The 13,777-nt window shown below is 46.2% G+C and overlaps 1 protein-coding gene across 3 annotated transcripts in view; it reads right to left on the bottom strand.

Moving 5' to 3' along the window:
• LOC126540850 (uncharacterized) overlaps nt 1–13,777 on the bottom strand; it is a 55,967-nt gene that overhangs the window by 17,178 nt on the left and 25,012 nt on the right. For 2 of the 3 annotated variants that reach the window (XM_055075991.1, XM_050187677.2), the window contains exon 4: nt 9,656–9,832. The exons of the other annotated variant lie outside the window; for it this stretch is intronic. In XM_055075991.1, the coding sequence (XP_054931966.1) occupies nt 9,656–9,832 (177 nt within the window). The remainder of the gene's footprint in view (nt 1–9,655; nt 9,833–13,777) is intronic. 3 annotated transcript variants of the gene reach the window in all.

Here is a 13,777-nt window from a genome sequence, read left to right as displayed (position 1 = left end):
CAGCACAATGACATCACGCAGCGCCTTAGATGGTGTCCTGTGCGATGTCAGCTACTCCGGCCGCTGTTTGGGCAAGTAGGCGTCTCCAAAAGCCTTGACCGGAGCGCAGGAGCCCGTGCCGACAGCCAGAGAAGATGTTTGTGCGCTGGACGGCTCCACGATGACGACTCACTTCCCCGTGGCCTCAACGACGAGGACGCGTCCGGACTTGGCGACTGGCCTTCATCGCCCGCGCACCCTTACAACCGTCAGAGTCAACGTCGCCGACTCCACATGCCAAGTTAGCGCGTACCATAGCGCAAGCCGTGCCGGAAACTTGCAGCGTGGCCGTGTGTGAAGGCGTAGTACGCAAGGCAGCGCGCTCAAGGGAAAGGAACGGAGGGAACAACAAAGACGAGGGAGAAATAAGGAAGGCGTTCGGAGCGTCGGCCTCGTGGGTGCTTCTTACCATTACTGTCATACAGGGTGATATCGTAATTCTAGTCCTTGAGCTGACTATTCAACGCGACGTACATTACTTGCACGAGAAATCGAAACACATATTCGAATAATTCACAAAAGATACTATTTATCGTTTGAGTTGTTTACTTCAAGGCACGTATTGCAATTTACTATTTGCAGACGGTGAGTTTGAAAGGCGTATCCAATTGAAATGAATTCCTAGAATGACGGCAGCTTGGAGATATGCGTCATCAAACTTGCCATAAAACTACACTGCGGTTCCACTTAAAAAAAAAAAACTTTTTATGCATTGAAGCCCTAATGTAACTCGAACGCCCATGTAATTGGTTACACACTTTGGGAAATAATATTTTAATATTGGTGTCATGCTGATATTCATTTCAAGTAGATTCAAGATCAGCGGCTACAATTCGCATATTGCTACATTAATTAGCAAATTTTTTAAATAGTTGAGTATGCGTTTCGATTTCTCGTGCTGGTAATCTGTCTCTCTGACTAATGCAGCTCAAGGACAAGAATTATACTATCTGTCACTGGCGTTCTTAAAAAAAAATGCCATAAAATTTAAGAATGATCATCATTTCATTTATTTCATTTCATTTATTTGCTCTCAAGGCCGTGCAGGAAACTCACAGGAGTGTCAATGGAAAAAGATTTAAAAAAAGGCTAATGAAGCAGCATATGGTCACAGATAGCCGACTTGAACACATCATATCTGTGATAGTGACGATGGATGCGGGAAGGCGATTCCAGTCTTGGCTTGTTTTCGGGATGAAGGCTTCGAGGTATACATTGCTTTTACACTGAGGCCCCCCAACCTTTATTCGATGATCAATAGGGAATGACATATGGCTCTGTGGCGAAAAAAGTGTCATTTTTAGGTCATTATTAGTGTAGTATACTTTATGAAACAGGCATAAGCGGGAAATTCGACGTCTAGTAGAAAGGTGAGGTAGTTCAAGCTTTTGCTTCATGCGAGAAACGCTGGCTAAGCGATAGTAGTTAGGATAAACCTAACTGAGCGGTTCTGAAGCGATTCTATGGACTGTGTGAACGAGCAAGTGTGCGGGTCCCATATCGATGAAGCGTACTCGAGTTTGGATCGAACGAGTGTTTTATATAGTAGTAGTTTCAATGGAACGGGAGCGAGGCGGAAATTCTATCGAAGAAAACCAAGGGGACTGTTAGCTTTGTTAATAACATGGTGGATTTGCTTCTGCCATGACAGATTATTAGTGATATGGACGCCTAGATACTTGTAGCTGTTGACGAACTGAAGAGGGCAACCGTTAAGATCATAGCCCTGAGAAATGGACTGGTTAATCTTTCGACACACCCTCATTGCTTTACATTCGTTAATGTTTAGTTTCATAAGCCATGTATAAAACCAAGAAGACATTTTATTTAGATGAGATTGAAGAATGGTGAAGTCAGACTCATTAGAAATTACGCGGTACAGAACGCAGTCGTCTGCAAACAGCCTTATGTTAGAAGTAACAGAATCAGGCAGGTCATTAATATAAATTAGAAAAAGAATAGGCCCTAGGACTGACCCCTGAGAAACACCGGATGTTACATTGCATGATTTAGAGTCATGATCATTAACAGAACCGTAATGTGTTCTATTCTGCAAGAAACATTCGATCCACTTAAGCAACTTCTAATAAAGATGCAGTGTGCTAAGTTTCAGTAATAGCAGTCGATGTGAGACGGTATTTAAAACTTTCGCGAAGTCAAGGAAGATGCAGTCAATAACTGAAGCTCGATCTAAAGCGGAAGACAAATCATTAGTAAAGGTTATTAATTGAGTCTCACAAGAATAATTTTTACAAAATAACCATGCTGCTGTGACGCAAAAAAAATTATTAGACTCGAGAAAACCAATCAGGCTGCAGTAGATTATGTGCTCTAATAACTTGCATGATCTAGAAGTTAAGGAGATCGGCCTGTACTTTAAGGGGTTATGTGTATCACAAGATTTGTGGACTGGAATCACCTTCGCCGTCCTCCAGTCGTCCGGAAGTGTTGAACTCTGTAAACACTGTAAAAATATATGACAAGAAAGCAGATCAATATGCTACAGAACTCTTAAGGAATTTGTAATTTATGGTATCAAAACCTCCCGATTAAGGAAGTGTAGCTTTTTTAATCAAATTGTATATGCCATCTAAGTCGATCGAAATCGGCTATATCCCAGGGTACGTAAGGGCACGTGCGGACGGTGAAGTATATATTAGAGCGTCAGAAAAAGATAGCGAGAATGTGTTGTTAAAAACCGTTTAGCAAAGCTCACGGGGGTCATGAAATGCATCGTCAGTTTTCAGAACGATTTCTTTAGGTTTACGTAGGTTGATAACGTTCCAAAAATTCTTAGGATTAGTTGTCAGCAGATGAGGTAGTATTTCAGAAAAAAAATAATTCTTGGCTGAGCGGGTGGCCATTTTATATTCACATGTGATAGCTGCGTAGGTAGCTTTTGCTTTGGTTTCCCAGGCAGCTTGAAGCGTCGAAAAATGGGTTTGTTCGTGTTAAGAAGCCGTTTTAAACTCAAGTTGAACCAAGGAGCCCGATTGCATTGCAGGGGCGTAGCCAGGGGGAGGGGGGGGCTTATGGGGCTTCAGCCCCCCCCCCCCCCCCCCCCCCGAAATTTTACGTGCTGTTCATGCGCCGCCGGCCAAAACAAGCCCCGGCGCCGCGAATCATGCTCAATTTTGTCTAGAATGTTCTTTTCACGCTCGAAAAAATATTTTAGCGCCAACATTGCGAAATCGGACTGAATTTCGCGGCAACGCCAACGCACCGGGAGTCACATATCGTAACGCAAGGAACTCCATCCGAGCACAAAGTTCCAAAGGCGTGGCGGGCGAGCTCGTCGCGTCATCTCGCTGAGGCCGCAGAATCGGGAGCGCTTGGATTTCAATTCTGATACTTTATGGGTATAAAGTTCTAAAGACTTTTGATGCGAAAGGTGTATTAATATTTCCAAAGTCGTGCTTTAGATTTTCCATTCCGGAACTTTGTGGGCTTAATGTTGTTATAAACATTTGACGCCAAAGGTGCATTGACTTTTCTAAAGGTTTAGATCGGAACATACAACGAGACAAGCCACATCAACACACTATCAGACAAGTTGACAAAACACGCAGCGAGATACGATGAGACGAAGCGCTGTGGTGGTTCATTTGTGCCGTCATGTCACATAAAAAAATATCAACATCTTTTTTTTCACCTACGCCAAAGCATCCACATCAAGACACTAAAGCCAACCAGGGTAACTACGTTCCTATTTATTTTTTCCACTTTGACTTTTATTCGTGAGGACACATTAAGCCTCTCAATTTTTTTTATTCTCGCTACCCTACCCGCGGGCTGCCAGAGCCAGCCAGAGCGCATGCGTTTTTCTTGTGTTGCCCCGAAACAACCGCGCGGCATACTTCGGTGCGCGTGTGGTTTTCTCTGGCCGAGTGAATTTTCGCCTGGCAGAGTTTTGGACGCCTTCTGGCTATAGCAGACGAGACAACGAAACAATGGGCGCTCACCGCCATCACTGTGAAGACTTGACGGATTACACCGTGTTCGCTTGAGCGCAAACTCTCTGGATAGTCTTGTCTCGCTGGTCTAAAATATCGAACACTATGCGTATGGTTCTCGGTGGACCAAGCGTCTCACGTTTTCTTCGATATTGATTCGGTAGCCACATTAGGTGCCCAAAGGAGGCATTGGATTGGGGCCAACATACTCTCCTTTGCGTTTTTTTTTTTCATTTCAGTGCCCCCGCCCCACAAAAGGAAAAAAAAGAAGATACATTGTTGCGGCGCAGCGAACTGTCGCTCGGTGACAGTTTGTTACTTCTTTTGCGGAAAGTAATCGGCCACGGCACGCTTCGTTTGCCGGATACTATTATTATATTATTGTGATAGCAATTATATGAAGACTCCAGGCGCATTCCTGCTGTTGCCGTCGCCCTCATGTTTCGTATGAAGTCTCAGGGCAATAACGTCGTGACCGCGCGCCGCATGCTGTAAGTGCGAATGGAAGAGTAGGGGGGGGTGGGGGTGGAATGGGTGAGCTGACGATGGTGGCTCAGTCTTGCGTGCGCAAAGGAGAAAACCGGGAAGCAAGCGCGCCGGTTTCCGTCGCACGCGATACATCGGATGGAGTGGATGGAATGTGTGGGGATTTGGGGAATTCGACGCGCCATTGCGCGGGCGCATTTCACCTTGTTCTGCGATCCTTAGAGTCACATCGTTCTCGCTCCGAACCAGTTTTGGCGGTGGCGCTCCACTCGCGGTGGTTCGCGGTGAGGGCGGAGCTAGTGAGGCCATGGAGCGGCCCCTGGTGTCTACTGCCGTGACGGTAGCGATGCTCTTGCTCCTTGGGACGGCGCCGGTACGTACATGCTTCCTCTCGTCCGCCGACACCTTTGTGACTGGGACTGAGCTCACGCACGGTGCCTTTGCCCGTGCGGGGAGCGCGTACCTCGTGTTGTTCTTATCCCGACGCTAAGCCGAAGAACGGGTGCCTAGTGCTCGCGCGAGGTCGTACCACGCCAAGCCGCACTCATCGGAGGCCCAAGCCGAAGGAGATTGCCCGAGCTCTCGCGAGTTGGCCCATCGGTTATCGCGAGAGCAAGTAGCATAGCCGCCGGGACTTTTCCTAGCAGCGCATCCCAGCTTGAGCCTGTGCTCTCGCAGCGACGTGCTACAGGCGCCCCTAACTGTATTTTCGCCCTTGGTGCGGGACCCCTTTGGTTCCCCGCCGTCCCGGGACCGGGCGTTCGTGCAGTGTTGGGTGCCGTTGGAGACAATAAATGGTTTCCGTCAACTTAGGGTAACACTGTGTTCTTGCGTGCGTCGTTCGGTAGCCCCGTGTGGCCTGAGCTCGCGCGCAGCGGCGCTAGAGGCTGACGGCTGACGCGGCCCTGTGGCTCGCTAAGCTCGAACCCGCGGTGGTCGGTACTCCTGTGACACCGTAAGACCCCACAAATGGTGGCGGGATCCAGGATTCTGTGCGTCTGTGATTGCGCTACAAGTTTATTTGCCTTGTTTGACGCATTATATACAGTGACTTTTTCTTAGATACGTATATTTATTGGAGACTTATACGTATATTTAAATATCTTGTAGCGAGGTTTTGTGTATACGTGCAGTGAACTTTCTTTCCAGTGACACTTTTTTGCCCTTAATCAAGCATTTGTATATTCCATTCCATCTTCGCATTTATAATGAACGAGGGCGAGTTAAATAAAAGTGAGCCTAACCACCCCGCGCAATAATGGTTCGGTTCATTATCTGTAAGGCATGCGCGTAGCACACAGGCACTTTTCATTTACAAAAGTGACATGCATATGTCAGGATAAATGTTCTTTAATGCTCTTATACACTGGATTGAACATGGTTGTGTGACGTAATTTACAATGCAGATGTTGCGCAGCGGGGTGCCGTGAATGTTTTGACAGCTGAAGGTGTTTCCCAAAAGGAAATTATATTTATGGCTGCCCGTATGGTTGCCGTGTACGTTGAACATTGCATTTCATCGGCCACTGTGAAGCATTGGAGCAAACGGTTGAAAAAGGACGTTAAAGTTGCAAAGACGACCCAAGACCGGGCCAACGCCATCGTGCAATCACCCCCAACACAAGAGCAAAAGTTGATGAGCTGATGAGACAAGAACGGAGGATAAACATCGATGAACTGGCAGAGCGTGTGAACATCAGTCGCAGTTCGGTTCACACCATAATTCATGAACATCTCGGTCATCGGCTCTTGTGTGCGCAATGGATGCCCAAGATTTTGAACCACCGCCAGAAGAAGGTTCCGCGCTGCCTTGACTCATCTGATCCGGTATCACAATGAGGGTGACGACTTCTTGTCTGCAATCGTAATCGGGGACAAACCATGGTGCCACTGCTACGAGCCTGAAACACGACGGCAAAGCAAAGTGGAAACATTCGACGGCAAAGTGGAAACATTCGAATTCACCGCCCCCAACGAAAGCAAAGGCCGTCATTTCCGCCGGAAAGGTGTTTACTATATTTTTTCTATCGTCAGGGGCCATTACTGATAGAATTTTCTAAAGCCGGAGAGACTATCAATCGTTTTCGATATTGCGAAACGCCGGATCGGCTGCGTGTCGCAATCAAGAACAAACGATGTAGAAAATTGACGAATGGGGTCATCTTGTTCCACGACCTGGCTATGGTGATGGGCTTCTGAGCACGAGATCGCGCGATCGGATCCCGGCCACGGCGGCGGCATTTCGATGGGGGCGAAATGCGAAAACACCCGTGTGCTTAGATTTAGCTGCATGTTAAAGAACTCCGAGTGGTCGAAATTTCCGGAGTCCTCCACTACGGCGTGCCTCATAATCAGAAAGTGGTTTTGGCACGTAAAACCCCATACTTTAATTTTTTTTTCACTTTCATTTTACTCGCCCTCGTATATTTTGCATAACGGCTTTATATAGGCGCTCTCTGTTGGGACAATAATTTCGGTGCAATTACTCACGATACACGACCGGTGACAGCTGCTCCTGCGTAATACATTGGAATAAACGACAGCGTCATTGAGATTTTTCACTGGCCGTTGCATATGTACAAAAATGTAAAAAAGGTTGTTGAATGACAATGTTTCTATAACATATTTGTCCTCAACTTGTTAATTTCATGGCCTTTACATTTTTCACATCAGTAGCATGCGCTGCTTTGCTGGTTTCGAACTGATATAGTTCCAAGGATTGTGTGATATTTTCTTTACTTATTAAATAGACAGAAACATGGAAGCATTGATATCAGTTATTTTGAGCACAATTTCTGGCACATACGATTACATCTTTTTATTAAAAAATACATATGTTACTTGTTCTCACAGTGCGTAGCGTTCAAGAATTCGTTTGCTGCATCTTTGGCAATGACGATGCAGTTATTATTCATGTATTTGATCTCTCGACAAATTGTTTAAGGGGAAGCTTTAGCTCAGGCCCAACTCCGATGCGGTCTATTGAAGTAAATGTAAAACGCAGAAACGCTTTTCTGAGATAACCCTTGGATCACTTTTAATGCAATTTGTTGAATTCGAGAAAGTTAACTTCTAGTATCTGTTGGAAACGGAAGTTCGATATAGGGCCTGAATTTTGTTTAAATTATTTTGAAAAATTTGAAAGTGCGAAAGAAATAGAAGCACGACGTTTAGAAACTAAAAGGTCTTCATCAAAAACAGATATTGCGGTTCTTCAAACGGCATCTATTATAAGAGTCAAAGCGGACAAATTCGGTATGTCAATTTGTATTTTACGTGAATTAGTTACGTGGTGCGCAAGGGTTCTGCAAAAGCCGTATTTCGATAATGCTGAATTGCTTGAGATTCATTTGTAACATGTCAATTTTGTCCGCTGTAGATGTACTATTAGATGCGATTCACAGAATTATGATATTATTTTTCATTTTTGAGTTAGAGTTTTAAACGTGATAGTTTCGTTTTCTGAAAATTTGTGTGAAATATGAATTTGTGCTAATTTTTAATAAAAAATTGACAAACTAAATAAAAAATTCGCAACCAGAAGACAGTCGAACTTAAATTTTTCTTTTAAATGGAACAATCCTCATCAAGTTTTGTGCTGTGGTTGCCGAGAAAAACTAATTCACCTTCTACATGTATTTAGATAGGAGCATCCGAGATAAAGCTTCCTCTTAAGGAGGAGGCCAAGCTGCAACGTGAGCCCCTCTCCCCTCCCCCCCCTCCCCCCCGAACGAAATTTCTGGCTACGCCACTGTTGCATGGAGATAATAATCGAGTCGGAATATATTTTTCAGTTAGTGTTTCAACCTTGTTTTTGAAAAGGAGCCAGTTTTCTGCGATTGTCCTTTCCCAGAACTGCAGCAAAAAGAAATCGGCAAAACTTTGTAATTCGTCATTGAGCGAGGAAAAACCTGCTCGACTGCAGTCACAAATTTTCTTACAGTATTTTAGACGCTGGGGCGAGCGTAAGGGGATTGCAAAATGAATCACGGATTGATCGCTTAAACGAGGTATAATTGATAATAAAGAAATTGAATCAGGAGATGTGGTGAAGACGAGGTCAAGGATATTGGCAGAATTGCATGCATATATATATATATATATATATATATATATATAATGTATGCGATGATCTACACCGCAGTAAATTGCACTTCGCTCCTCGAAGAGGCTGGACGTGTTTCGATGAGTTCCTGGACAACACGTTGCAATGACGTGAACGTGGTTGATGTCATAGACCCGCGAGCTCAAAGAGGGGCGACGTATAACTAAATCAGTTCTCTCGCGTTTACCGCTACATGGCCAGTGATTCTTTTTCAACACCGACGCCGCTACTTGCTAGTGCGCACGAAATTATTTGCTGCCACACCGGTATTATACTGGCCGCTGGCAGAGTGGTAATTGTTTCTGACGATCGCTATGAACTTCCTAAGAAAATCACAGCCGCTGGCTGCGTGTGCGTTCATGAACACCATTGCTGGCTTTATGAACCACAGATAGATCTGTGCCAGCACCCTTTCTGCACAGGCAAGAACAGAAGCGAACGATTTGGTGTCACCGCGTCTTGTACTGACTCGCTCTCAGCCTATAGGCTGAGCCGTTGATGATGAGTCAGCCAATGGTTCACTCAATGGTTCACTCGCGCTCTTCACAGACCCGAGTGAACGAAGGCTCGTTTCACATTTGAGTGAATATGCACGCTGTCAATTTCCGTAGGTCTCGTGAGGAGAGGCGTTCAATTATTTAGACGTATAGAAGGCGCTTAAAGGACGGCATTTCAAGGGGCGAGTCTTATCCCAGCCCACGACTTGAGGTCTCTATATTTTGGTAATGTACAGTGGCTGTGCTGGCAACGAAAAAAAGCAGTAAACCTCCATGGCAGAACGCATGCGTGTTCTGCCCTTTTCGGTATTTCACGGGCACTCCTCTCTACTAGGTCGTCTAGCAGCAGCAATATCGGTTTAATGCAGCATGAGGCAACGTGTACTCTCGCGCATGTTAAACACAGCGCCCAGAAGGGCTGCACACTAATGCTTGCTTCTATATAAATTTGGCCTATGAAATGTCTCTGGGGCTTTTTTCCCCCCTTGCCACGTCGTCATCTGTCTTTAAGAATAACGTTAAGTTTCGACAAGTATTCTGTACATAAAAGAGTGGAATTGCAGCAGCGCACTTACTCGTTGACCTTATCGGTCAGGTTCTGATACTGGCTCGGAATGCAACCGCAGAAGGCCAAGCGTACCGACCAGGACGGCTCGGAGCCCGGCGTCAGCGGCATCCTGGCGTCGAACTCTGCTTCATGCGTCACAGTGGAGCCGAAATAGCAGGCTACCGCCTCGGGGGCCAGAGGTGCGCTGCAGCAAGCGGCCGCAACGCGGTGTCACTATAATCTTAGACATGTGATGAGAGCGCAGACTTCAACGCCCATATCCCAGTGTACCACCGACGGAAAGCAAATGAACACAAAATAAGTTAATACTCATGAACTTTATTTTCAAAACTATAATTTACCTCACATGATAAAGAAAGTGTTATTAATGTTGAAGGAAATGCGAGTAAAAGGTGCCTTTATAACACTGAAACGTCAGTGCCAGTGAGGCGTTAGGGTTTTCTAAGTATTTTCCGTCTGCCACTTTGCCGCATGAAATGCTTTTGAATGCTAGTAGGTTGAATGTGAGGTTTACTTACGAAACTGGAAAATTTATACCACCTCGGCGAGCTGGTGTCATTTTGGTGGTGCCAGCTGGTGTCATTGTCAAACCGAGTCGTTTTTAGTCTTTGCGCATTTTTTGAGTTCTCCTAGGGTGCTTCGTCTCGAGGTAAACGTGGCTGTCTGGTCATTAGGGGAGCGCTAGTGGGTGGCGCTAATAGTTTGATTTCATTACTATCCGTGAATGTGCTTCTAATGAAGGGGCAGAGCTGAGTCAAGGTCGGCCGAGTCTTAAAAAGTCGCGTGGTGAAGTTGGTCATTACGCGCGCACGTGGATGGATGGATGGATGGATGGATGGATGGATGGATGGATGGATGGATGGATGGATGGATGGATGGATGGATGGATGGATGGATGGATGGATGGATGGATGGATGGATGGATGGATGGATGGATGGATGGATGGATGGATGGATGGATGGATGGATGGATGGATGGATGGATGGATGGATGGATGGATGGATGGATGGATGGATGGATGGATGGATGGATGGATGGATGGATGGATGGATGGATGGATGGATGGATGGATGGATGGATGGATGGATGGATGGATGGATGGATGGATGGATGGATGGATGGATGGATGGATGGATGGATGGATGGATGGATGGATGGATGGATGGATGGATGGATGGATGGATGGATGGATGGATGGATGGATGGATGGATGGATGGATGGATGGATGGATGGATGGATGGATGGATGGATGGATGGATGGATGGATGGATGGATGGATGGATGGATGGATGGATGGATGGATGGATGGATGGATGGATGGATGGATGGATGGATGGATGGATGGATGGATGGATGGATGGATGGATGGATGGATGGATGGATGGATGGATGGATGGATGGATGGATGGATGGATGGATGGATGGATGGATGGATGGATGGATGGATGGATGGATGGATGGATGGATGGATGGATGGATGGATGGATGGATGGATGGATGGATGGATGGATGGATGGATGGATGGATGGATGGATGGATGGATGGATGGATGGATGGATGGATGGATGGATGGATGGATGGATGGATGGATGGATGGATGGATGGATGGATGGATGGATGGATGGATGGATGGATGGATGGATGGATGGATGGATGGATGGATGGATGGATGGATGGATGGATGGATGGATGGATGGATGGATGGATGGATGGATGGATGGATGGATGGATGGATGGATGGATGGATGGATGGATGGATGGATGGATGGATGGATGGATGGATGGATGGATGGATGGATGGATGGATGGATGGATGGATGGATGGATGGATGGATGGATGGATGGATGGATGGATGGATGGATGGATGGATGGATGGATGGATGGATGGATGGATGGATGGATGGATGGATGGATGGATGGATGGATGGATGGATGGATGGATGGATGGATGGATGGATGGATGGATGGATGGATGGATGGATGGATGGATGGATGGATGGATGGATGGATGGATGGATGGATGGATGGATGGATGGATGGATGGATGGATGGATGGATGGATGGATGGATGGATGGATGGATGGATGGATGGATGGATGGATGGATGGATGGATGGATGGATGGATGGATGGATGGATGGATGGATGGATGGATGGATGGATGGATGGATGGATGGATGGATGGATGGATGGATGGATGGATGGATGGATGGATGGATGGATGGATGGATGGATGGATGGATGGATGGATGGATGGATGGATGGATGGATGGATGGATGGATGGATGGATGGATGGATGGATGGATGGATGGATGGATGGATGGATGGATGGATGGATGGATGGATGGATGGATGGATGGATGGATGGATGGATGGATGGATGGATGGATGGATGGATGGATGGATGGATGGATGGATGGATGGATGGATGGATGGATGGATGGATGGATGGATGGATGGATGGATGGATGGATGGATGGATGGATGGATGGATGGATGGATGGATGGATGGATGGATGGATGGATGGATGGATGGATGGATGGATGGATGGATGGATGGATGGATGGATGGATGGATGGATGGATGGATGGATGGATGGATGGATGGATGGATGGATGGATGGATGGATGGATGGATGGATGGATGGATGGATGGATGGATGGATGGATGGATGGATGGATGGATGGATGGATGGATGGATGGATGGATGGATGGATGGATGGATGGATGGATGGATGGATGGATGGATGGATGGATGGATGGATGGATGGATGGATGGATGGATGGATGGATGGATGGATGGATGGATGGATGGATGGATGGATGGATGGATGGATGGATGGATGGATGGATGGATGGATGGATGGATGGATGGATGGATGGATGGATGGATGGATGGATGGATGGATGGATGGATGGATGGATGGATGGATGGATGGATGGATGAGCGTCCCCTTTGGAACGGGGCAGTGCGTTGCGCCACTAAGCTCTTGCTATTATACTGCCTAATGTCCTACCTAGGTTAGGTATGAAAAGAAGAAAAACAGTATGAACTCTCACAACCAAAGTTTCTGATCCCCTATTGCGAACTTTGCTTTTGTACTTCTGCGTTTTTTGTCATTGCCCCCACTTTTCTTCCACCAATCCTCCAATCGCATCTCACTAATCCCTATTGCGGATATGTTTACTTTTCCACTGCTCTCAGGCAGCCCAAGGGCTTCAAGGAGGCCAGCGGTGCCTGAATCGACCGCTGGGTAGACGTCTTCACATTCTAAGAAAACATGCTCCATAGTTTCCCTAGCTTTACCGCAGCAAGTACATGCTTCTTGCTTCTTATATCTCGCTTTATAGGTGCGTGTTCTAAGGCATTCCGATGTCGCTTCGAAAAGTAATGAGCTTCCGTTGGAGTTATCATAAACTGTTTCTCTCCTCATTTCGTTTTTTTGCTCTAAAGTAGTTACTCATGGCAGGTTTCTTTTCCATTGCCGCCACCGATAAGATTATTTCAGCCTCTGACTTTCCGCTTGACGTTCTTTGTTGCTGCGTTGCCCACCCTACAGGCCGCATACTTGCTGGTAAGCTTCCTAGTTCTGTTCTTCCACTGTGAACCAATGTTTTTCCTGTACAGACAGCTCAACACTCTCCCACCCCATTTACTGTCTTCCATATTCCTCAGTCGTTCTCCATACTCAATTTTACTGCGAGCTTCTCTCACTTCAAAACTAGTCGAGGCCATATCACCCTGCACAGCTTCATTTGTAGCCTTCCCGTGAGCACCCAATACGAGGCGTCCCTCTGACCTTTGGTTCCCAGCGAATCCTGATTGTACACCTGATTTAAAGCAAACAACCGCACTTTCAAAAGTATGTCCTGCAACCATTACACCGTTCCACATACCTCCGATCAACACGTACCTATTGTATCCCCATAGCGCCCTGTGCTTCATTATGGCAGCATTTCTCTCCACCTTCACTGTTATTGTTTTTTTCCTGCGTTTCCAAATATAATGCCTTTGTATATCCATATACCAAAGTATTCACATTCTGTTACCCGAGGTATTTCCTTACCCTGTATTGCCACTGACCGTTCACTATTTTCACTCTATACCATGACACCTAATTTTCT

The sequence above is a fragment of the Dermacentor andersoni genome, chromosome 2 (assembly GCF_023375885.2).
Source record: "Dermacentor andersoni chromosome 2, qqDerAnde1_hic_scaffold, whole genome shotgun sequence".
Lineage (NCBI taxonomy): Eukaryota > Metazoa > Arthropoda > Arachnida > Ixodida > Ixodidae > Dermacentor > Dermacentor andersoni.
This window is presented reverse-complemented; position numbering and strand designations above follow the sequence as displayed.